Below are 25,101 nucleotides of genomic sequence, written 5' to 3'. Positions count from 1 at the left end.
CTTTAGCTAAGAACATCACGCTTTTCTATTGAGAGGCAGACAAAAACATATGTAAAAATAGGTAGTTTATTTTCATTTTATCTGAGAAGCCACCGTAACAATAACACAATGAAAAAAAAACAACAGCAAAAAAAGAAAACATAGCTACATGTAATAATATATGGCATTATGTAGAAATCTTAGCTAAACACAAGATCACTTATATTTATGAAATAAATAAAGTCCGAGGTTTTTGGGTTCGAATAGTTCTTGTTTCAACGTGGAACGGCTAAATTTTCCTGATCTCATTAATTTTCAACAACAAACTCCAGAATAATCAAGTGATACAAGTACTATAGGTAGTAGATAGTTAATAAATTGTAATTTAAAAAAGGAATTTTAAAATACTTCTTGTAAATCAGCATAATATCATAGACTTTGAAGCGAACTGAGGTAATTTTTAAATATACTAACATATCGGGGAGCGCGGTAGCGGTCCCATGTCGGGATGGGTTCGGTTAAAAATGGTGGCCTCTACATTTCGTATGGTAGCGAGTACGCCTGGACGTGGGCAAAACTCAGACAAAGAGATAGAGACGAAAAGCCCTTCCCTAATCAAATACAAAACTGCTTCTAAATTTCGACTAACTTTCCTTGACATCTATAAAACGGGCTGCAAAACATCGTTTTTCTGCTTCTCCGTCAGCTCTAACTTATAAACTACAGTCAGTACTGTGTGCCAGTCTGGACACCAAAACACTTCATTACTGTTGGTTTACCATGGCAGATATTGCGATTTAAGCCTTTTAACCTTAAATCGAATTAGATTTAAATAATTAATTTCCACCCAGTGCCAAACGCAATCGGGGGTGTTCGGAAACAATTATCTCTTCACCCCGCTCATGCACTAGATGGATCGCGAGTGTCATAAATGACAGTGATAATAATAATATCAAATAAAATATGAAAATTATTATCGTCATAATAAAATAAATTTAATCATAAATATATCTTAACAAACTAAATATTTTTTTGGTAAGATATATTATTAGTCATTGTTCGGCACTATTACCTGGAAAATAACGGTAAATTTCCTGCTGCATTTAAATCCGTTAAAAGTTATAGTTACTTTAAAACTTCAAATAACGTTCTATAACCTCAATTTCTTAATTATATTTAGCTGAAGTGGTTTACTTAAACGCAAGTTGTTACGGTAGTAAGACATATGTTATTTCCCTTGTTATTGCTCGTCGTATTTTTTTGTTGTTGTTTTTACCGACGTTTTTCATTTGTTTGCTTTAAATAATATATTCATACACGTGTCTGTGTGTTCTTGTACACGCACACGCGTGTGAGTTTAGGCTCTGTGCCAAACATCCTGTTCAGACAGGCTTAGCTTGTCACAAGCAAGCAGCAAGTGGGTTATGCCGGCCGGCAAACCGCAGTGCTAATGATAGTTACCGTAGCATTAATTTAGGATAATAGGTGGAGTATGTCTTATGAATTGTCAGCTACATGCTGTTCACGTTTTACCTACCTAAATGCCTTCTTTTATTGAGGACACTTCTGTAATTTGGAATGAAAGAACAACAGCAGTAAAATGAATCAGATTTTCGTATTATAAACCGACTCAGAACACGTCGATGCTTTAGATTGTCACACTCTGTTTCAGAAGAACAATCTCCAAAAACGCTAGGCTTCGACTTTATTAATAAAATACTCAAACGAGCACACGTGATTCATTTATTGTTATGTGTTGCGCTTGCAACTGCAATCTTTACTGAATTACTAGTGATTTATTGGAGAAGTGCAAGTTAAATTGTAGCAAATTAATTTTAAGAAATTCCAAAAGCCCAATAACAATTTTAAAACCAAAATAGATATGTAACTAAGTAACAAGATGTGTTTTCTAATAGGCTTAGCCTTACTTTCAGTACTGTAACTTGAAAAAAATGTTGTACGAAGAATAAATATTATTTCGTATTGTTGTAAGCTATATTTTTTACTTTTCAGTTTAGGTGTTAGCTAGAGGGCAAATGACGTTAAAGTAGGCCTATAATACCTAGAAAGTTCTAAGTTTAACGTCTAGTAACTTCGACAGATATCTAGAAATGAGACATAAGATATAAATACTAACGGACCTGCCAATTAGTTGTTTCCAGTCGATGGAGTGTCAGAAAGTCAATTTAGTGCAGTGGAGTATTTGGATTAGCGTCATTTATCGCGTATATTCAGTTACTTGATCGATTAGCCGTGAAAATGTAAAAATAAGTGTATTTTTACGTTAGTCGTAGTACCGTTAGCGAGGTATTTTGGTTTGAACGTCATTTATAAACTTAGGCCTATAAGGTTACAAAAGTATGAGCTTGTAGAAACTTTAAGAAATAAATAAATTGATTTGTTATCGTTACATGGACTGAACTTCATATTATTCTCACCAAATAATTTAAAAGAACCTGCCAATAGAAAGAAAAGCGTTACAACAGTATACCCGTTTCTAAGACAACATCCACGCACTGAGCTCACTGAGCTTCAACACGACCAGGCTGTTACATATATTTGGTAGCAGTATCTGTGAATTATAGCTTATTCGGTAACTTTACATTTATGTTTTTTTTATTCTGGTTTTGAGTTATTACACACCACTACTTTTATTTCATTTGCACACCTACTTTTCGTGTGTTTTATCAATCGTTATTTCTCTATGTAGTTCTTCTAGAGCCACGTCTGCATGGCTGATGGTTAGGGGACCCAATTTGCGGGTTCGAATTCCACCACAGAACATGCTTACCTTTTCAACCGTGGGGGCTTTATAATGTTTCGATCAATCCCAATAATTCGATTAAAGTAGCCCAAGGCGGTGGTTTATCGCTTTACAATAAAAGACGGCTTGCGGCCTGGTATGGTGGTTAGGGCACTCAATTCGTTGTCTGCGGGTTGTAGATTCAAATCCCGTCACCGAACACGCTCGCCCTTTCAGCTTTGGTGGCCTTATAATGTTACGGTTGGTAAAGAGTATCCCAAGAGTTGGCTGTGGGTAGTGTTGACTAGTCTATCTTCCCTCTAGTCTATCACTGCTAAATTAGGGACGGCTAGCGCAGATAGCCCTCGAGTAGCTCCTGTGCCTGCTCCACGATATGTGACCACTTGTGGGCGAGATATTAGGTATCATATGTCCCCTTCTCTTATAGCTTATACCTTTAATAATGTAGCTATTTTAGAAGATTTTGTTACAATTCTAATTCGGAACCCGTTAAATCCTGACTAAGTGTTTAGTGTTAAAGAAACACTAGATGTTACTTTCTGATTCAGTCAAAGATGACATATACTATCTCATCTGCTATTTACCCCTAATGTAGGAAAGTCCACTTTCAGGAGCGATCGGGTTACTGAGTTTCTTCTATGTTGATAGTAGCCAACATTCATCTTGAGTGTAAGGCTATTTTATGCCCGTCATTTGGGGTGGTAAATACCAAGAAATTCGAATAATTTCGTCATGTAATTAGTCAGCTATAAATAAAAATGTGAAATGTGATAACCGTTTTGGCGTTTTTAGGGAATTCCGTTTTACTCTGTTTATGAAGTCAATTTGCTTCTTCATGCCGATCATCTTCCCTTTTTACATTAATTAATTTTTAATTAGAAGATTACAATCAGTTTGTTATTTGATCATTTTCATCGTATTTCTGTTGTATTTTTTCAATGAAGTATTTGTCTTCATTAGTTCAGTAAAGTGAAACAATTCTTGTTTCATTAATTTAACAAACGACAGCGAACTACACCTATCTTTTTGCACAATAAGCCCTTGTACCTCTATATAGCATTGCAGTAATCGGGAGATTATGTGTATTGTTAGTTCCCAGCCTTATAGTACCACGGGAAGTGTTTTCACAAATAATTTATAAAGAATGCAAACACGTATGTAGATAAATAGTGGAACAACTAGTTGTGGATTCTGGCCTCTTTTTTTGATGTATGGAAGAAAATGTAAGCAATGTACAAAATCGTCCCATTTCGAACATTGAATATATCTATGCATATTCGATGACGAGGAACCCACTTTGAGACTAATAATTCTTGGAGACGGCTGTTATGTTAAACTTATATTAAAGTTTTTCTTCATTACCCATTCAAGCCGTCGCCAAGCGTTATAGATATGCATAGTTTAGTAAATGAGAATGTTTGAATAGTGCCCCTGTTTAGTTTAAGAAACATTTATTGATTGACTTAACATTTATGTGCATACAGTTTTTGAGGAAGCCACATTTTTAAGATTGTTTATTTTTTATGAGAACACGAGTAAATTCACGTATTTTTTTATTTTTGTCTTGATTATACAAAGCGTTATTATTAAGTAATGGGGATATTCGCGTTGTTTGAAAGAAGCTTATTATACATGCCAATTTTAGCTTGTACTGTATCGTGTAATCTAGTTTGATAGAGAAGCTGATCTGGGACTTTGACCCCGTAACGTTATGCTTATAACCTCCTTATATTCACTTGATTTTTCTTGCGTTTTTTTTTTTATTGTGATAAAATTGTGCATAAAGAACATCACGCATCAGTAGATTGTGCCTTTTTAATGACTTTATGATTAACTTTGTTAGTGAGAGATGATTCACGGATAACCATGCGTTTAAAGTGTCCTTCTAACTTTTGTTCCTTACTTTTGGTGATTAACCATATAACAGTGAGTAGATGGGCGGGGATAGAAAGATTAGAATTGGTAGAATATGAAACACCTAGAGGGAGGTGAATTTATCTTTAATGCCCTTGGAGATAAAGAAAAAAGTAGTCACGCTGGTTTACAGTTGACCCATAAAACTAGGAAGGAAGAAAAAAAGACAGAGATAAAAAATATCTAGCATATAAAGCTAACGATCCTTAACGTTTGCATGTACTGTTTTACTTTATATGTGTACAGAATACTGATTTCTACTTGTCCTCGTTTTTCAACGATTCAATTCACAATGTAATAATAACTAAACTGTTGAAACGTGTATACAACTATTTCAATAATTATGAATGTAACTAAAAACCATCAGTGAATAGGCATCTTTGAAACTGTGTGAAAATCATGTGTTACTAAGAAAGACTTGAAACTATTATTATTTTTAGGTGAAAATTATTTTACTTTAATCGTACATGTAATGACACGTAATATTTGTACTAATTCCTCATCCTTATGACGTTTGTTTTTAGATTTCTACACATTATGCCATGATAATTTTTGTCAACCATTTATATTTGATTAGTAGAATATTATACTGTTGTTATACGGTGCCTCATTTACTACCCTTTGAAGATGGTTGTTTTATATGTTTTGTACACTAAAAACACACATAAATAATAATTTAGACTGTTCATCGAGTATACCTTGTTGAGCAGGTCATGGCAACGAGAGCGAGGTTAAATGAATGCCAAAATATGTGACCTACTTTTAAGCAAATTGCTAGAAGTAGCAGTACCAAGTTAACAACCTTGTTTTTCAAAAGATCAACTAGGGTTAGTAGGTTATTGAGTGATGTGGTTGTGATGATTATGTATGAATATAAGCTTTACGTTTTGAAAGAAAAATTAAACGATAAATGGAGAGAAAAAAACAGTCAGTGAGCAGACTTAGTTATTTTTACTATCGTTTTTAAATCTCCTGACAAGCAAGAACAACGTATGATAAAAGTGAAATTTATCTTATACCTCGTATTTGATATCTGAAATGTAAAGTTGGAACACCATTCCAAAGTTGAATATCCAGTTAATGCAGTTATCTTTAATTGTATAAATACAGCCTTTTTCGGTAGAAAAGGCGGAGCGTTTAAATATTATTTGGTTAAGAGGCTTACATAATTGGTTGTCAATTCAGAGGTCATCGAGCTTTGTGAGGGAAGACAAGTGGCCATTGGTTTATTTCGGTTCGACAAGAATCGTACTATTAATGCATTTTTATAAATAATGATAATTTTCCATTGAACTAATAGTTTTAGTTATTAATCTAATATTTCTTACCTCCCCATCCTTTTTTTACTTTCAGATACGAATTTTGTTCCAGTGCACCTGGCCAGGCTGTGGCAGGCAGTATTATCGTTGTGAAGATGTGGAAAAGCATGTACGCATGCGCCATTTACGGTAAGTACACCACTGACAATCGTTCTATTGCATTGTTAGCTTAGGACTAACCTAAATCTTCTTAGCTAGCCGAACCTCACGAGATATTATTAGGTTTACGGTCGAAAATATCGTTAACAGCAGTGGTGCCCAACTGATGAAAAAATGCATTGTAATCTTGGTAAGTAAGAACGTCAGAAAAACATTTAATTATATATACTCATTAATAGGCTCATTTTAGTGTTAGTTTAAGTAGGTAGCGTACTCTAATTAGAAGATAATATTAATCATGCCGGCATACTAATATTGTGAATAATTTCAAGTAAATATTTTCCAAATAATAATTATTTTACATTTAATAGTATTTCACATGCTGCCAGGAACGCAATTAAACAAATTCTTTCATGTTACGTGGGAGGATTTATGTAAATTCTTTTCACAAATTAACAACATAGCGATTGTTGTTTATTTTCAAATTTGGAGTAACGTGTTAAACATTTTGAGCCATTATGTAAATGTTTTGTTTTCCTGCGAGCTAAAAACAAATGGAATTATATTTAAGCGGGAAGTGCTTGAAATATTAAATTTCTTACGTATTTACCTGGAAACAGAAATTCACTCCTTAGATAACACGTTGTGTCAGTGTACTTATTTTTATTTGATGAGATTTAGCCTTTTATTATTATTAATGATTTTTTAAGAATCTGTATCAGCATTTTTTAATGATTAGCCAACATGATTTTCAAAAAGTTAATATCAATTGATCTTATTTGCCTAATATGAACTAAATATTGTTAAAAGCTAAATAACTTGATTAATTAAATACTAAGTGCATGCATTTTTTTGCTGTATCTTGTATAAGTGTGCCATTTTAGCTAAAATACTTAACGAGAAAATTATTTATACAAGATAAAATTAACCTTAATCATGTAATTCATAAAATTTATATTTTAGGCATTCTACAACTCAACCTTCAGACAGCTGCGATGAACACGAGGAGGAATTTTATTACACAGAGATTGAATTAGATGATCAGCAGTCACCTCCTGCTAGCCCAGAGGACAACACTGAAAATGTTCCCTTATCTCCAGGATTGACCAACATCTATACTTCGTCTGCACCAACACTTAGTCATCTTGATATGGTGAAGCCTCCACATGAAAATCCAGAGTACAGAGACCCTCAAAACAAAGTAATAATTGACCATTGTTCTGATTATTTTATTGATCAACAAATTTATGCATAAGGTATAATAATATGCAAAAAACTTAAATGTATCTTTGGCATGTTTAGAAAAAATAAAAGTTGTAAAAACCTGTTTTAAATGGATATTGTTTTTTCAAAGATAGATAAATTAGTTAAAGGCTTCCAGGCTTTGGTGCTATTCGTAATTACAAGTATGTTTTGGTTTTTCAGAACTTAATATTTTCCACGTATACACGGCTTATGAATAAAATATTACATAAATACTAACCAATAGAAACAATGTGAATACAAAAAAAAATTCACATCCACTGGCAACCTCATGCAGTCAGCGCCCTCAGTGATATGGTATGAAACTATTAATTTATTTCACTCAAATCTACCAATATATTTGATACAAGATAATATTAGAACCTTAAAAATACAAATGAAAAAAAAAAAAAGATTAAGTTAACCTGTTTCAAAACTCAGTTGGAAGAAAAATAAGTATTTCTCTTTAAACTTAAGTAGAAAATATTTTACAGGCCCTCTGGATTTGCTGTAGGAAGGATTCATTCAGTTATTAAGTTTAATATTTTACAGTTTCATGAACATAAATGGAAACCAAAACTTAATGATATATATATATATATATATATATATATATATTGTAATTTTCAAAATGGGGAATAGACAGACCATATTTTTATTATGAACACTTTCTGGAAGTTTTAGGAATGTATTTAAATGTTTTAATTTCTATTCTCATTCACACACGGAGTATTTTTTTGTTATTCTTTATACAAGTGACTTACTTCTTAAATGTTTTTTCACAGAAGCTTATCTTGGACAGCAGAGTATCCCAATCAAAACCTGTCAGTATCCCCAAGTTTCAACCCATCATCCACTGGCAACCTCATGCAGTCAGCGCCCTCAGTGATATGGTATAAAACTATTAATTTATTTCACTCAAATCTACCAATATATTTGATATAAGATAATATTAGAACCTTAAAAATACAAACCAGAAAAGGTTTTTGAAGTCTCCAAGAATCGACATTTATAAGTATAATGTCATAATAGTTTTCAAAGCATAGTATTCACTATCTAAACTTTCTAACAAAAATGTTTTGTCACTTTGTTTTAAAAGAAGAGCACTGTTGTCCAAGAGAAAAAACACCTGTCTGATATTCCATCGCATATGTGATACTACCCTTGTGGTATTCAAATACATAGTACCCAAAACAGTGGGTTCTGGAAATGTTATGCAGTGAATAACCAGAACATGGTCAATAAAGGAAAAACATACAAACACAAGTGAATAACTAAACAAAATCTTTATTCACACTAATAGTGTTACGTATTTACTAAACTGGCCAGCCTCTTAAATTCTGTTGTGACTATGCTGGTTGCTGTGATGAAGTGGATTTCCAAAAATGTTTACACAGGACACAGACAAAAAGATTGATGTTAAAATAAACTTTCAAATCAGTATTTGTATTTATGGCAAAGCTACTAAGGCTGCCTGCTATCAGCCCTAAATCTGAACTACTGACCACAGGGACAGCAGCCAGTCAACAGCACCTTACCACCCATGTTTAGGGATTGGTTGTTACTCTTATAATGCACCCACAGCTTAAAATGTTTATTGTATCATAAGGATTTGAACTGACCACCAGCTCTGAAATCCAGAGCTCAACCAGAGAGCCAACCCTCCTACTATTCAGTCAGACAATGGGATCCAAGTGTGGGATCTCATAAGGTACAGATTATGCACACCAATGACTATTCCAAATGAAACATTAAAGAGAGAGAAACCCCAATTTGTACAAGTTCTATGTCACTCTTTAAGATGGGCTTGCCATAAGGAGTGGACACAGGGCTAAACTGGTACAAGCTTCTACAAGATAGATGTTTCTATATGTATCTTTTAGCCAATCAACAGAACTAGCACAAGTCTATGACTTTTCTACAACAGCTTAAAAAGGTTGTCATATTAGACTGTGTTTTAGGTGTTAAGTCAAGTGATATTTTTTAAAAATAAAATTTACAAATCAAGTGCTTCTTATTTATGTTTATAAAGCTATGAGAACTGAGATAAAAGCTGTTTGTTCATAAAGTAATGATTTAATTTTTTTTAGATGAAATACTACCAACAACTATTTTTCTGAATTACATTAAATGTATAATTTATGAAAACAAATATATAAAAAAGGTTTGCTAAAACTATAACTTTTCCCCAATTTTTAACAGTAATTTTCATGTTACTCAGGTTTTGTCACCAAAGTATGTGAGGCTGAGTCCCAAGTCTGTCTCACCACCTACAAAGATTTCTTCTGTGCATAGGAGAGGTCGATCTGAAATACGCAAGTGTAGAAAGGTTTATGGAATGGAAAACAGAGAACTTTGGTGTACACAGTGTCGGTGGAAAAAAGCTTGCACTCGATTTGTTACTGAAGCTTTAACTGATTAGTTGTTGAAAATAAATTCACTTACACATCAGAAACATTTAAAAGAAAGTTTCAAGCTGTTGCAAATGAATTAAAGAAAACGTTTTAGTGAAAAGAATTGCAGCACTAACAAAAGTATCTAAGGATGCACGAGATAGTTAATCTCGTAGGTAACGTCTGTTAACTTTATTGCTCATAACAAATTATGAACGATGGTTTAAAGTTGTTTTTTTGTCACAACTTCCAAGTGAAAAGTTTAAGGTAATGTTTAGACTACAGATATCTACATTCCTATAAATTAATTTTATATTTGTAAAGCTACAGAAATTTAATGTTTACAAGGGTATATACATGTATACACACAAATATATTAAATATTAATTGTTATTGGTATAGTGACTTTTAAATGATTTAACTATATTTACTTTTCATAGCAAATTTTATTGTACTTTAGATTAATGTATGTTAGCTCAAAGATGAAAGAAGAGATATTAATAGAACATTTTAATGTTTACTAAGAGACTTAAGTTACAACAGAAAGAATTAAGAACTTGTTTCACTGTACGCCAGTTGCATGTAATGATGATGACTAGCTTCCAGTATGTCACACAAAAACACACTTTAATGTATTCCATAAACAAATTTACATTGTGAAAGATATGAAATCTAAATATTGCTTTGATTTCATTTGTGTATTTAAATTATTGGGATTAATACATTTTCAGAATTTACCAATGTGATGTGGAAAGAGAGGGTATTGGTGTCTAAAATTTGTTTGTATTTTACATGAATTATCTATTGATTGCTATTGTTAATGAAAGATAAAGTAATTGAAAATAGAAAAAAATCACCTGCCTGTATTTTCTTGTTACTGCCATTCAGCATTTTGATAGGATTTTCGTTATTTCGAGAAAATTATCTTTATACGTTTTGTTTTTGCTCAATAAATTGATTAGTTATTAGAAAATATTTCGAGGCATATTGTGTGAATAAAGATAAGAGTACTGTAGGGAAACTTAATCAAGCAAAATCCAACAGTCTATCTTCTGTCAAAGTGTGTTTAGACATTACTTGTGGCATAATGAGGATTTCACTGGCTTCCATTTCTGTAGGTGGATTTCTAGTGGCATATTGGACTCCATCCATATTTCGCTAATGAAGAGTGATGCCTGTAAAGTTTAAGATACAAATCAATGCCTTGTTAAAAAGAAAAAAGTACAAACTTTTCATGAAATACACAGAAGTGCCATAGGCAGCAGTAAAAAAAAAGACTTTAATTAAAACCTACAGCTCCATCATTGTTTACTACTAAGATATTGTATTTTTTGTATGTTATTGTTAACAAACTTGTGTAAATTGTACAGGTTTGTCTTTGCTCAACAAAATTATTTACACATATACGGTTGATTTATTCACATGCCATGGTTTATTGGGATTACAATAAAAGTTATAATTTCCTAGCTTATTTATTATTAAGGTATCGTAAATGATAATTTTTTATACCATACAAACATGTATGTGTGTGTTTTATTCTTTAGTTTCTATGTTCGTTTGTAATTTACGGAGGATATCAATCAACTTTCAAGATACTGTTGTATATTTGTATTCCTCACATCAACTGTTACTTCTTTTTCATACCCAGCTAATTTTGTATAATAACCATATAAATGTAAAATATATTCACCACGGTATTTTTTTTTTAAGATGATGATTTTATGACAGACAGTCATAGTATTATTAAGAGCTTACAGTAAGGATTATGGCAACTGGATGTTGATCACTATCATGGTTAGTAGTCCTATATGTACACCCAAGTGATCATACAGGTTACTAACCATGGAAACACTTCATGGTGATGTTGCTTTCATTGCTATATGTGGTATTGTATAACTTGATTTGTTAAATATTCTATCTCTTCTGCCTTTATTAAACTATTTGTAATATCTACAAACTGCAAAAATTATTTGGGAAACCACAACCCTGCTAAAACAACTTGCATATTTACATAAGAATTATTTACAAACATTGTTCCCGAAACCACACACTAGTATCGTTGTTGGTCCTTGTTATTGATATTAAAGCTGAATTAATACAGGCACTTGAAACCTAAAAAAAAAAGTAGTTAGAACTAGTGTGACAGATTTAATTTTCACTACAGAATGTACTTTCATCAGTTTTAAAAATTATAGGTTTTATAACTAAACAGAAAATCTTCAAATGGAAATTACAACATTTCACATGTAATCTTTTAATGTTTAGGAACTGATTTAGAAAGAATTTATTTCTGAACTAATACAGATGCATAAGAATGATATGATCATTCTACCACGTGTATATATACACACACACATACACGTTTTGACATAATATTATTTACAAAAATCATTTCTGAAGTCACCAGTATTATTGTTCATTTGTATTTCTTAATTCCCAAAATATTTGGATATAACTATTAAAATAAATTGGCTAATATGGCACAAAAGTTAAAACAAGCCAAGGATTCTATACATTTTTGCCAGTTAATTTGTAAACTTGTAGATAATGCAACATCTGCTCTAAAAACGTTAAACCTAACTATATACATATTTTGTAAGTTATAAATCCTCAATATAAACTCCTTTTTATTATCTGAATGTATGAAAATTTTGCACCAAAAAGAGCTGCTACATACGTTATGAAAGGCCAAATAATCTCACAATGATGTGCTGATACATTATGTTCCACTGCAACTTTATATGGCTGTGGTTGTTACATGACTTGGTAATTTGCATATTCAAAATTGTTTCAGTATATTGTGTGTGTGTGTATATATCAAATCACCAGGTCTGTTAGCTCTCACTGACAAAAATTAAGCATTTTTAAAAAGCTAGACACAGATTGTATATATTTAAGAAATCACCAGGATTTTATTTCTCAAAGAGAATACTACCTGTACAATGTTATTCATACTCCTTTTGTTTGTTATTATTATTATTCATGAAATGTTTTCAGTTATCAATTCATTATGTTGCTAAAAGCATCAACATTTAGCACTGGACTGACCACAGAGATTCTGGATAAGAATATCTGGTTATTAGGCTGTGAACAGTAAACCAACCAGAACAATTAAAAAAAAAAATAAAAAATTCAGAAAATATTCCTGGTAGTCTTCTCATATAAAAAAAACGTTGTTTAGCAATATCATGAAATTAAATTATAGTAGCATTCCCTGGAGTGATATACAGATTATTCAACATCTTATAAAGCTATGGAGATGGAGACCAATGGTGTCATAGACAATAGGATAATAACTTGTATTTACTAACAGCACACTATTAAGAAAAATTCTTAGTCATCACTCTTGTAAAATAAATAATTCAATATTAACATTGTATTAAAATAGCAATATCCTGTCCATATTCTAATGTCATACATTTTATTTATTACATATTTATGATAAGCTGTATCAACCTTTTGGTTCATGCACTGCCGGGAAAAGAACAGCAGCACTGAGAAATAGGATTTAATATTTCATTTTGAATTGCCTTTCAGTGTATGGTTTTAAGGAATGTCCACAGCTTTAAAGTAAAATAGAAATTACAAAATGTAAACAAGATTAGACATTATTATTAATACATTTATATGATGACAGAAGATATTATTTATACATCTTTTCATATTTTGATCTCTTGCTCTGTCAAAGAAAAAATACAACTTTAAATTGTAAGTAGAAAATCAACTAATTTTAATCAAGCCGTGTTTTTGTGAAAACGTGGTAATTACGAGATAAATTCAAAATGCACCTTCTTATTCAATAAATGGGAAATAAAAAACTTTACACATTTTCTACATTCCAAGAATCTCTTACAAAATGTAACACAAATACTAAGCAAAATTTATCAAATAATTGTTGTTAATGGATCAAATCTGTGAAAAATACAGCAAGACTAAAAATAAAACAGAAAATTATTTTATTAGTAACTTAACAGGTTCAATATAATGCAAGTTTTTTTTTATATAAAATATTATTAAAAATAAAGATATATGGTACCATATACAAATATTTTTATTTTAGGCTAGCATTAAAGTGAAATAATATGAAACTTAAGAACAGGTGCAAACAAGGTTTGTCACCTAAAGAATAAAATCTGACCATAAAACATTTGGGCAATTTCAAAACTAGAAGAAAACCTGATGCTTTTTTGCCTCATTTTTTTTTTATTATTCACAACAAAAAGAAATCTTACAAGTTCTTAACTTTACATAGTTTTTTCTTTCTTAAAGCATTTTAATTTCCCTAGTTTTTCTGTAGTAAAACAGCAGAAAGTTTGTCCTCATTAAATCTTTCACTGACATTATGTTTTAAACTTTTTGTTCATAGCCTGATTTGAAAGTATACATGCTTCTTTTAATGTCAGAAATTCAACAACATGAAAATGATTAAGACATTTTAATTAAGAAACACACATACATTACATAGCAAATATACATATGTAGAAACAATACATATAAATGTCAATGTGCTGTCTGGACCAGCTATAAAGTACCTATATGAAAACCCTTATCACATCTACATCTTAACCTGCTCATAACTCTAACTTGTACTCTAAAGCTGTCCCACCTTCAATGAAAAATTTGAATTTTTTCCTCAGAATACTTTCAAAAACTGGTTTTCCACTGTATCAATCTATATATTCTAAATTATGCACAAAACTATTACACTTGTGTCTTTGCTATTTTCATGTACAGGCTTTATAGAAACACTAAAAACACACATTATAACTGACTGGCAAGCATAAATAAAGTAATATCAGAGAACATTCAAGCACTAAACATCAAAGAAACAAAACCATTCAACTACAATTTATAAGTCTGACTGATGTGCAAGCTACAGCCTAATTTCTAGAATGTTTTGCAATTATAAGATATTTAATCATAAACCATATACGAGTACACTAAGCAAAAACATGCATGAATTTCTTTCAGTTACCAATTTTATAAAAATTGAGATTAAATGTTTGCAAATATTAGTAATTAATTTGATGTAATATGAATTTTTAAAATATTTGGATATAACTATTGAAATAAATTGGCTAATATGGCACAAAATTAAAAACAAGCCAAAGATTCTTTAAATTTTGCCAGTTAATTTGAAAACTTGTAGATAATGCAGTACCTGCTCTAAATATTGTTCTAATACCCAATTATACAAAATATGATTTATTTTTCTGTAAGGTTATACACTTCGTACAAGTTTAAAAGATTATAAAAATGTATGTCAAGAGTGTGCAACATTTTAAAACCAAAAACATTTAAAACAGCAATGAAATAATTTGTTAGTGTAATATTTTATTAAATCAGGTGATTTCAAGTATTAAACCTGCACAAAATAATACTACGAGTTATAATAGTAAAAACATCACAAACTATACTTGTTACATTGTTGAAAGTAAGCAGGGAATAGAGTTGATAAATACATACATTCTAATAACACAGTCTTCATATTTATATACACAATTCTACTGATTCAGCTTCAGAAACAAACACAACTCATTTCTAAGCTTTAAGAAGCTGCCTTGTTTGAGCTTTTGTTTTCTTGGAAGATACATATCCCTCACATAATGAAAATGCACACTCATGGTGAAATGAAAACACCTTAAAAGTCCTTGGTTAAGTGAAGTTTTTAATTATAATAAACTATATATATATAATTATGTTCTGATCACAACAACTGTAACCACAATATTACATTCCACATGCATGTCCTAAAGAAGGTAATATTTTCACTGCCACATAATTTGTTAACACCTTCCATAAATGAATACCTCCAATATATTTTAACTAATCCTACAAAATGTCAGTATTAAATCACAATAAATCTTTTTTTTTTCAACTATCCTTTAAACATGTTTTGTTATGGTGTAATATATTAAAAGTGAATTTAGTTAGTGTTTTAACAACACACAAAGTGGGTAACATATCTACCTAATAAAAACACAGTAGAAATACATATGGGAATTACTTCACAGAAATTAAGTGCAAACAGATGTGCAAGTTATTTAGGATATAAAATGAAACAATTTGAGTTATACTTATTTAAATTTACAATACTTGAAGTTTCTCAACAAAATATTACTGGACAAATAGCAACTTTGAAAAATATTCAAGTTATGTGACAGTTTTAAGGGCAAACGTTCATATTTCATAATATACTTAACTAACCAAATCACATTTTTATATAACAAAATAGAAATTAAAACACACACTACATAGCTAAATTACTGTTAAAGAACGAGCTTTATATAATTCCATACTAGCATCAAATTATTGCCCTCTTTAAATGTAGTTATATCTAAAAGATGATTAAAACTAGTCTAACACAGTACATGTATGATGAGTCCAGTAGTCAAATGTACACACTTAAAACCCTTTGTTAAAACCATACACCTTCACAACACTAAGAACTTGCTAAAACTTCCTATAGGGTCAAAAGTTATTTACAAAAACATTTTGATCATTCTGTACTACTTGTGTGCCTTATTTAGCTTCTAAAGGATGGTTACCAATTCCAGAACTGTTACTTATTTTTTAGAGCGTTTTTTCTTTTTCTTTTTCCCAGGGGACCCAGATTTATGATTGGCTGTTGATATAACATTGTTTTCATTTTCTGTGATGGGGCTCTGTGGTTCACTGGTAGAGCAGTCCTCTGTAAGCCCTAGAAAATAGACTTCATTCATAAATATATTTATTTATTCAACAGAGTACTAGTTTTATTATAAAAGAATAAGGCACAAAAATTTGTACGACCTCTTTCACATTTGAACAAAATCAACACAGTTACATTTAATTTTATATATTTTAATACACACATATATTCATTCTGTATACAGCCATCACACATGCATGCATACACACTATTAAGGGTGCTTTCTTTTTGTCTCTGCTTTTACAGATAGAAGTATCATTGTCCTATTTTTCTACCAAATACTCCGTTGTTTCTAAAACTATGATGCTATAATAATGATCAAGGGCATGTGTAAACAGGAGTGAATAATATTAATGCTATTTCACACGCATTCACAATGGTTGGGCCTACCTACTGATGTACTAAAGCTGATGAGATCTTTCATACTTCTGCTTGATTGTGTTTGAGCCTCTGAGAGAAAAGATCTGTGTCTACCATCAGTTTAACAGAGAGAAAAAACAACAACAACTGTAAAACACATTTTTACTTGTTTATTACTCACCATTTGACCTTTCTTTATCCTCACCCTGAAGTTCCAAAGACAACATATTTTCAGCTGTTAAATTTACCTGAAACAAATTATGGAATATATTTTATGTATTAGCAGAAAATGAATTTTCAGAAAGAATATCCAATATCCAAAAATCAAATTATTACACAAACACACACACATATATAAAGAAACAACAGAAAACCTATCTTATTCATCAGTCTAAAAACAAAAATCAGTCACAGATTTGAACAGACAAATCAAGTAAAAAAACAGGGTTTCTTTTAATCTGTTCAAAGAAGAATTTTTCTGAATCATCACAACATTTCTAAACAATACATTTATTTTTGCAATTGTTTTAAGCTTGGTTTTTAAACTTCATAACACACATAGATATTCATATCTCTAAACTACCTAAATCACTTGATGACCAATGTTTTCAGAAGCCAAAGAATTTTACAGAATGAAATTAACTGTATTTATGTATTAGAGTAAATTGCCTAAAATTATGGGTAAAATTTCACTTCTTTATATGGTTAACAGCATTTCCAAAATTATAATTTCATAAACTAATATTCATCATTTGACTAAAAAGATTCATCAAAAATATCTTACACACATAATCCCAATAAAGAAAAACATCATCTGACAGCTTCTGGACATTTTCCTAGTGTAAAAAAAATGAACTGGCAAGGTTCTTCGTTATATTTTGTTTGGTTTCTTTGTTTCCAATATTTCATGCAAAGGACTACCTATGCATAGCTGTCCCAAATTTTGAACTGACAGGAAGGCATTTAGTAAACAGTAATCACCTCCAACCTTACGACTACTATTTTGTGACCAAATAATAGGATTTGACTGACAGACTATAAGGAAGGCATTTAGTAAACAGTAATCACCTCCAGCCTTATGGCTACAATTTTCTGATCAAATAATAGGATTTGACTGACAGACTATAAGGAAGGCATTTAGTAAACAGTAATCACCTCCAACCTTACGACTACTATTTTCTGACCAAATAATAGGATTTGACTGACAGACTATAAGGAAGGCATTTAGTAAACAGTAATCACCTCCAACCTTATGGCTACCATTTTCTGACCAAATAATAGGATTTGACTGACAGACTATAAGGAAGGCATTTAGTAAACAGTAATCACCTCCAACCTTATGGCTACCATTTTCTGACCAAATAATAGGATTTGACTGTCACTCTTAAGGCACACCCAAAGTGGAGAATAATGTGGAGTGAATGTTTGCAGAAATGGGCCAACCATGAACTCTCAGAAGAACAGTCCAAGCATGTTAGCCTCACTTTGCCAATTATGTTTAGAGTGCAATAAGATAGTTCATGGTTGATATTTCCAAGCTGCGATTTCACTAAACAGTGGGAATCTCTTTCATCCTGTTACCAAACATCATGTATGTTCATTCATCTACATAAACTTTCTTGATGTCACTGTCTCTTTGGACAGACTTCTATCCAATAATGACATTATTGGTATCTCAAGTAAACCAGTTTGATGACAAAGATGTGTTTACGATGTTCTTGAACAAAAATGTAACTATTGTATTTGTGTGGTGAAGTGCAAGAATGTGTAAAAATGGTTAACTGAAAAAGTTTTTTTTAAGAACCCATAATTGAAAGTAAAAAAGAATATCTTATACCAAGTCAACCGCACTACGCTTGCCCAATACTTTCACCCAATACAAGAGCTCATCAGGCTAGCTGAGATACAACACACTATATACGTATCATCAATTTTCAAGAATGACTGTTATGGAGTGAACCAGATTAAGCAAGTGAGTTGTAATTATTATCAACTTAAGTCATTTACAAATCAAGTTTTTATGGTAAGAAGCAACAGCATAACACTATTTGTTTATTCATATTATTTTTAGACAGACTTGTAATTATCCTTGAATTCAATAAATATTACGATCCAGGTCAATAGTACTAGCATGGCTTATAATTTTGTTTACACCTTTAGAGATAATGCCACATCTTAAAAAACAACTTCAAAACCATGCACTTGGAAAAGTTGCACTGATGACATTTTTAATAATTTATAACTGGTTCTGAATAGATTAACTTTTTTTTTTTATCACATGCAAACTTCTTTCACAAAACTTTCAAGTTCAGCTTTGACCAATCCCATAGATGCCTCTTTCTTATTGAAAGACAGCCTTCTACTCTCATTTAAGCAGGAAATCATCTGACATTACAAAAGCTGTCATTTACCCTACTACATGAAATATCATGTACAAGCCTTGTGTATTAACAAAGTTTGTAGGGATGAAACAAATAGAAGAGAACACTGAAATAACAGAACAAACTACAATAAAAGACTAGACAAACCTAAACAAATCAGGTTTAACAACAGTAAAATCTTCTTTCAGCATTAACAAAAGACAATCATGTTAATATCTAAAGTAGATAAAGAAGTTAATAAAATTTACAATTTGAATACAATACATCTTTGGCATTGAGGATTGCAGAAACAGAAATTCTTGAATCTAATCTTTGTTCTGTTGCTTTATTCCACCTTTACTAATCTTTGTTCTGTTGGTTTATTCCACATTTACTAATCTTTGTTCTGTTGGTTTATTCCACATTTACTAATCTTTGTTCTGTTGGTTTATTCCACCTTTACTAATCTTTGTTCTGTTGGTTTATTCCACCTTTACTAATCTTTGTTCTGTTGGTTTATTCCACCTTTACTAATCTTTGTTCCGAAGATGTGTAGAGAAGCATGAGAATAGGGTGAAAAGGGAGTTAATTAAATAAAATTAGAAAAAAAACGAATTTGAAGAATTGAACAAACAAATGAAAGAAATACATAACTAATTACAAGTAGAAAAATAAAGTCAAATTTTCAGATAGAAAACTAGTGGAACTGTCTCGGTATACTTCATTAGTAGAAGCAGAATAAACCAATAAATTGTAAAAACTGCAAAGCACAAAATGTGAAACTGCAAATTTCCATGTATATCTGCATAGACCAAATTAACCTTCATGCCAAAATTTGGTGAAGATCCTTCAACAGGGGGTGCAGTATTGGTAAAAATGCCCATAAAAACTGCAGAACACAAAATGCAATACTGAAAATTTGTATGTATCTCCCTATTGATCCAATGATCTGAATATTACTGAAAATCCGTACTCTGCGAAGTAGTTAAATGGACAGACAACACTATTATATTTATATAGATATCCACTTGTTATCACTGCTAATTGTGTATGTTTGGAAATTGGCATACTTTAAAAAAACATCATATATAATAACATGTACATTGGACTGTTTTGTATCTTTGAACCTTTTTTAAATATTATAATATTTCTATTACTTGGGAGGGTCAAAACGGTAGATAAATCACAGATCAAAAAACTCTAAGGGATAATTACTTTCAAAAGACAGATGTACATTCTTCATAGATGAATAGGGACAGCATAGAGCAAAAAGTAAATAGGCTGGTTTTGAAAAGGAGCGTTACATATATGGTAAGCAACTTTTCAATTCCTAAGATAACCTTTCATTAATCATGAACTTACACAACTTTCATCCAGGGGATGGGTACTCTAGCTAGTATAAAACACAGTAAAAAAAACATGCTCTAACATAAGATTTAACATGTTACTGAAATTTAAACAGGTTAACGGTAAATATATTTCTTCTTTTTTCACACATTCCTGTTAGTTTATTCATTATGACTGGAAATCAAAGGTTCATAATAAATACCATTTAAGATATATCATCTTTTATCATCTACAAGTTACTCCCTACAAGATTTTCATTCAATACTAAAACTTATTAGTTTGGTTGGACATTGAGAGGCAAAAGAATCTTTGAAAAGTTTGTATTATATGCAATATAATACTTTAAAAAGCTACGGTTTAATGCAGAAAGTCAGTAAAATATTGGAAAACTAATAATTGTTATAAAAACAGGTTATATGCAAACAGATACAAAATGCTATTTATTCTACAGCTCTAATTTTGAATGAGGAATGTAAAAAAAAAAAAACCAAAAAACATCTGCAGTTCACCCATTTTTATAACAGTCCTTAGGCCTATGGGTTTTTCAATATTTCACTGGCTTTTAGAATTTAAACCATAAATTTCTCTGATGTTGTTCCTAAATAAGCTGGTATCACTGTCAACAAATTGACAAATGTTTGTTTTTTGACAATATCCCTTCTTAGCTGTTTTGATTTTTACTGCAAGTATGACAAATAAAAGTATACAAGTAAAATCCCATAGTAACAAGTATAGTATAATTAAGAGGCACTAAATATTGCATACAAAAATATCTTTTAGCCAATATTAAAATTTTTTAACATTAACAATACATTAAACAGCGAAGTATAAACACACTTGAATTATTTCTGCTGTACATAACTAAGAGTGTCCCAATATACAACATATTTTAGTCTTCAAAATTATAGTTGTAAGTGGAAAATAAACTTATTAAAAAGAACAAGTAAAAGTATACTGACTCAAAAAGCCACAAATCAACACCAACATCTATTACACAGAGTCTAATACACAAATGCATTAAATAGCAGCAGCAAATAAGTTCAACTTGAAAGTGTTAAATGTTTCAGTTCCACTCTCTAGTGGGTTTTTGGTATAAAACTATACAATCAATGCCGAAATACATTTTTTTCTTTCAACAACAAACATAAAATAGTTAACTATTGTACCAATTACAAGTACTAAATATAATATACCTTTTCTTTACGCTTGTCAGGACTTTCTTTATAATTCTCTAGGGTATGTATAACCACACAGTTTCCTATGATACAGACATACAAACAAAATTAAATATATGACACAAACATATATTACAAACTTAAAACCACAAAACAAACATGACAAAAAATATCTTATAATAAGGAGTTTATTTTAATCTTCTGACTGATATCAATCTTTATAATAAAAAAATGTGAATAACATATCAACTTAAAAGATTATGTATTGCATAAAAGTAACACTTCTATTTAATCAGAAACTGTACTTTGATATCCAAATTGTTTAAACGTCTCCCGACCAGGATGTGTGTTTGTGTCATTGACATCCATTGAGGTCTTTTTTTTCCCCCTTCTTACAGTGGAAACACCTAACCAAACTACATGAAACTTATTAAAGATTCACTAAATAGCACTTCGTTTTGGCTTTAAAAAATTCATATGATTTGATGTAGTTTTTTCCTATAAATTATGTTATAAATTTTCAATATTTTGTTGAGAGACACTTTTTTGAAAAACCTTTCAACTTGTTTAATATTCATTAAAGTATTACTATTTTGTCAACTGTAGTATAAACCTGGCTATAGATCATAAAAAAACATAGTAAAAACTGACAGTTTTATTGGTGACCTATGACATGACTTGTCATAACTGGCATCAGACAATGGTAGGTAACAAAACTTTTGCTAATAATATTCTTTGTTGAGATCAATTCATATAAATTCACTTTCTTTTTAATACATAAAAAGTTCTATTATTTATCTACATCATTTGAATATGATAAATTTAATATTTAATAACTAGACTTGAGTCACTTGGATATTTTGCCACTGTGTAAAATACTCCCTAAATCTAATAAGGGTTACCTAATATCTTGAGAGCAGGAACTTTTCATAGCTTTCAAATAATTATAATTTAACACTAAAACATTTTCATGAATGAAAAGAATACATAAATAAATTACACCAAAAAGTCCTAGATCTATAATTTGTTCCTAAGTATTCTAAAGTTCCCACAAAATTATGTTGTTCTTTTCTGCAAGAGCTAAATCTAATTGGTTTCCATGAAACCACAATTTCTCATACAATTTTATTCACTCAACACTGATGTAAATAGTTTATAATCCATTTTATCCAATAGTATTTAACCTTCGGCTGTAGTTATTTTCAAATCAGAATTTTATTAGGGGCTTCTCAGACCACATTCTGTGAGGTAGAAAAAAAAACTGGTGTGAATGACACACTGTAGTAATAAAACCAGAGAAAGTGAAGGAAAATAGAGTAAAGAACTCAACCTTACGAACTGACAGTTTTATTAGCAAATATAAGCATATGCTTTGGGATGGGCAGAAAAATTCTAAAAAAAAATTATAAGTTTGTTGTTTATGGAACTAAGCAGATCAGGTATTCTAAAACATGTTTCATTTTTATTTGCTAGTCACACAAAAGATATATTAAAAAATGACTTTTTAAGTAATTAATCCTTCAAATAGTTAGAATTATCACCTTTACTTTAGTTTTGAAATTTGACTTGCAGATGTGCACCTGATAACTGAGAGGTGCCCAGTGGTCTGGGTGAGGTTAAACTTTTTTTTAAGTTGAAGTTTGTCAACACTAGCTACCTTAGTCTTACATAAAACTATACATAATCATTACACAATATATATAACAGATACAAAAGCCCACAATAACACACACAAGTTTTTTCAGACAAAAAAAAATTATCTTTTAAATAACATCTAGATATTTATCATACTTTGTTTGGACATTCTATGAGACTCAATTTCAATAGAAATTTTGCTATTACATCTAATAATTATTGTTTTTTAATATCTCAGTTGGTTCAACATCATAAGCTATGAAGATTCAAACTATTTATTGCCAACTAACCTTCTTGTTGACTGTCATGAAACAAAGGTGATCCAGGACAACCTGGGGATTCTTGGACTCTGCAGGAAATCGGCTGGGTTTTGTGTGTCTTGTCCTGGACAGACAAAAACCTGACAGAAAGTAAATTTCCAATTGTTTGACTTACTCTATATGAACAGTTCACATATTCCAAGTTAGTTTTAATATACAGAGTAAGAATTTTAGGAGACTCCACAATTCTCAATACTGGATTTACTGGAGTTATTTAGCTGATTTCAAAAATTTTTCTTGTACTCTCCTCCCAAGTGGAAGTGGTGAAAGAAACCAGACTAAACAACAGTACAAATCTTCTAATAATTTATCTTAAAATATTCACTATGGAGTTGACATGAGAGAGAGAGAAATTAATGATGCTCTCAAGTTGCAAAAATTTATATGTACGAATAAGCTTCATCTTATGATTGCAATAACATAAAAAATCTTTGTTCAAATGTTTCAACTATATGTTCCTTGAGATATATCACTTACTTATATGGATTAAAACATCTACAGGCCATTTATATTTAACTACAAAAAGGAAAATAATAACAAAGGAAATTGTAGAATTACACTGTACTGTGCCCATTACAGCATATGATATAATGGTGGAGTGATACAGGGAATGGACTGTTAAGTATACAACCACAACTACATTCATATTGACAGTACATTTCATGCAGTGTACAGTACACAGTTGCAATGTGGTACTGGTCATTTTTTGTTTGATTATAACCTGTAAATGATCCTAAAGTTTTACATTAATTAATTTACGTAACTATGGCCTATAGGTTGTGTTATTAGTCTGCTCGAAATTTCATATTTTTTTTAGACCCAAATTCAACTTAGTTACTAGCTTGATAAATTATAGTGGAATTCTAAGGTATCGATAAAGTAATTTATGATTTTTTGGTTATTAAAATGTATATATATAAAATTTAAAAAAATTATTTCGTTTTGCATCCTCCACCTGCAAAATTTCTTAAAGCTTAGCAAGCTACGAGAAGCAGCATCTAAGTACAAAGGTCATAACAAGAAGAAATAATTGTTTGCTTTGCTTCTTCATTTACAGTTCCATGTTTTAAGAAAAATAAGTTTAAGAACTTGATTGTAAATAGTAAGAATCTGTATACATATATAATGTATAATAATTGATATGTGCCTGTATTTTACAAAATACTAGTCCACTAAAACACAGCCATGACGGGTCACTTTGTGAAGACTAAAGGTCAGTTTTATATTATTGTATACAGTAACACAAGAGCACATATGCTGCATCATTGTAACTTCTGTATTGATAGTCAGGTACGGATTATAGGTCAATATAATAAATGTACATAAGTGTATAATTTTATGATATTAAAATAAGCTATTTTAGTCTAAACATTTATGTTTTCTTGTTATAATTTGTTGTAATTCTAGAATGAAAGAGGCATAATTTATATTTCCTAATTTTTTATGGTGGTTACGAGATCAGTCAAATCTACCATGCCCGTACAGAGAATCGTTAGTGAAAAT

The 25,101-nt window shown here is 30.7% G+C and overlaps 2 protein-coding genes and 1 long non-coding RNA gene across 4 annotated transcripts in view; 1 reads left to right on the top strand and 2 right to left on the bottom strand.

Moving 5' to 3' along the window:
* Positions 1–11,384, top strand: part of LOC106467815 (zinc finger protein 704-like) — a 45,156-nt gene extending 33,772 nt beyond the window's left edge. For both annotated transcript variants that reach the window (XM_013928192.2, XM_022396010.1), the window contains exons 4-7: positions 6,011–6,105; positions 7,039–7,276; positions 8,103–8,210; positions 9,539–11,384. In XM_013928192.2, coding sequence (XP_013783646.1) covers positions 6,011–6,105; positions 7,039–7,276; positions 8,103–8,210; positions 9,539–9,739 — 642 coding nt within the window. In that variant the 3' untranslated portion in view covers positions 9,740–11,384. The remainder of the gene's footprint in view (positions 1–6,010; positions 6,106–7,038; positions 7,277–8,102; positions 8,211–9,538) is intronic.
* Positions 10,317–12,615, bottom strand: LOC111087850. The gene is made up of 2 exons (XR_002612475.1): positions 11,737–12,615; positions 10,317–10,885 (listed from the first exon to the last, which is right to left on the bottom strand). It is a non-coding gene; the product is annotated as an uncharacterized LOC111087850 (long non-coding RNA).
* A 1,517-nt stretch (positions 12,616–14,132) lies between these two features.
* The window catches only part of LOC106467814 (protein scribble homolog), a 96,061-nt gene continuing 85,092 nt past the window's right edge, over positions 14,133–25,101 (bottom strand). Inside the window, exons 37-40 of the mRNA XM_022396009.1 lie at positions 23,569–23,678; positions 21,662–21,726; positions 16,943–17,009; positions 14,133–16,410 (exon numbers count right to left, since the gene is read on the bottom strand). Of these exons, the coding sequence (XP_022251717.1) occupies positions 16,277–16,410; positions 16,943–17,009; positions 21,662–21,726; positions 23,569–23,678 (376 nt within the window). The 3' untranslated portion in view covers positions 14,133–16,276. The remainder of the gene's footprint in view (positions 16,411–16,942; positions 17,010–21,661; positions 21,727–23,568; positions 23,679–25,101) is intronic.

This window comes from Limulus polyphemus, unplaced genomic scaffold (genome assembly GCF_000517525.1).
Source record: "Limulus polyphemus unplaced genomic scaffold, Limulus_polyphemus-2.1.2 Scaffold2751, whole genome shotgun sequence".
NCBI lineage: Eukaryota > Metazoa > Arthropoda > Merostomata > Xiphosura > Limulidae > Limulus > Limulus polyphemus.
Note: the sequence above shows the minus strand (reverse complement) of the source record. Positions and strands in the feature narration are given on the sequence as shown.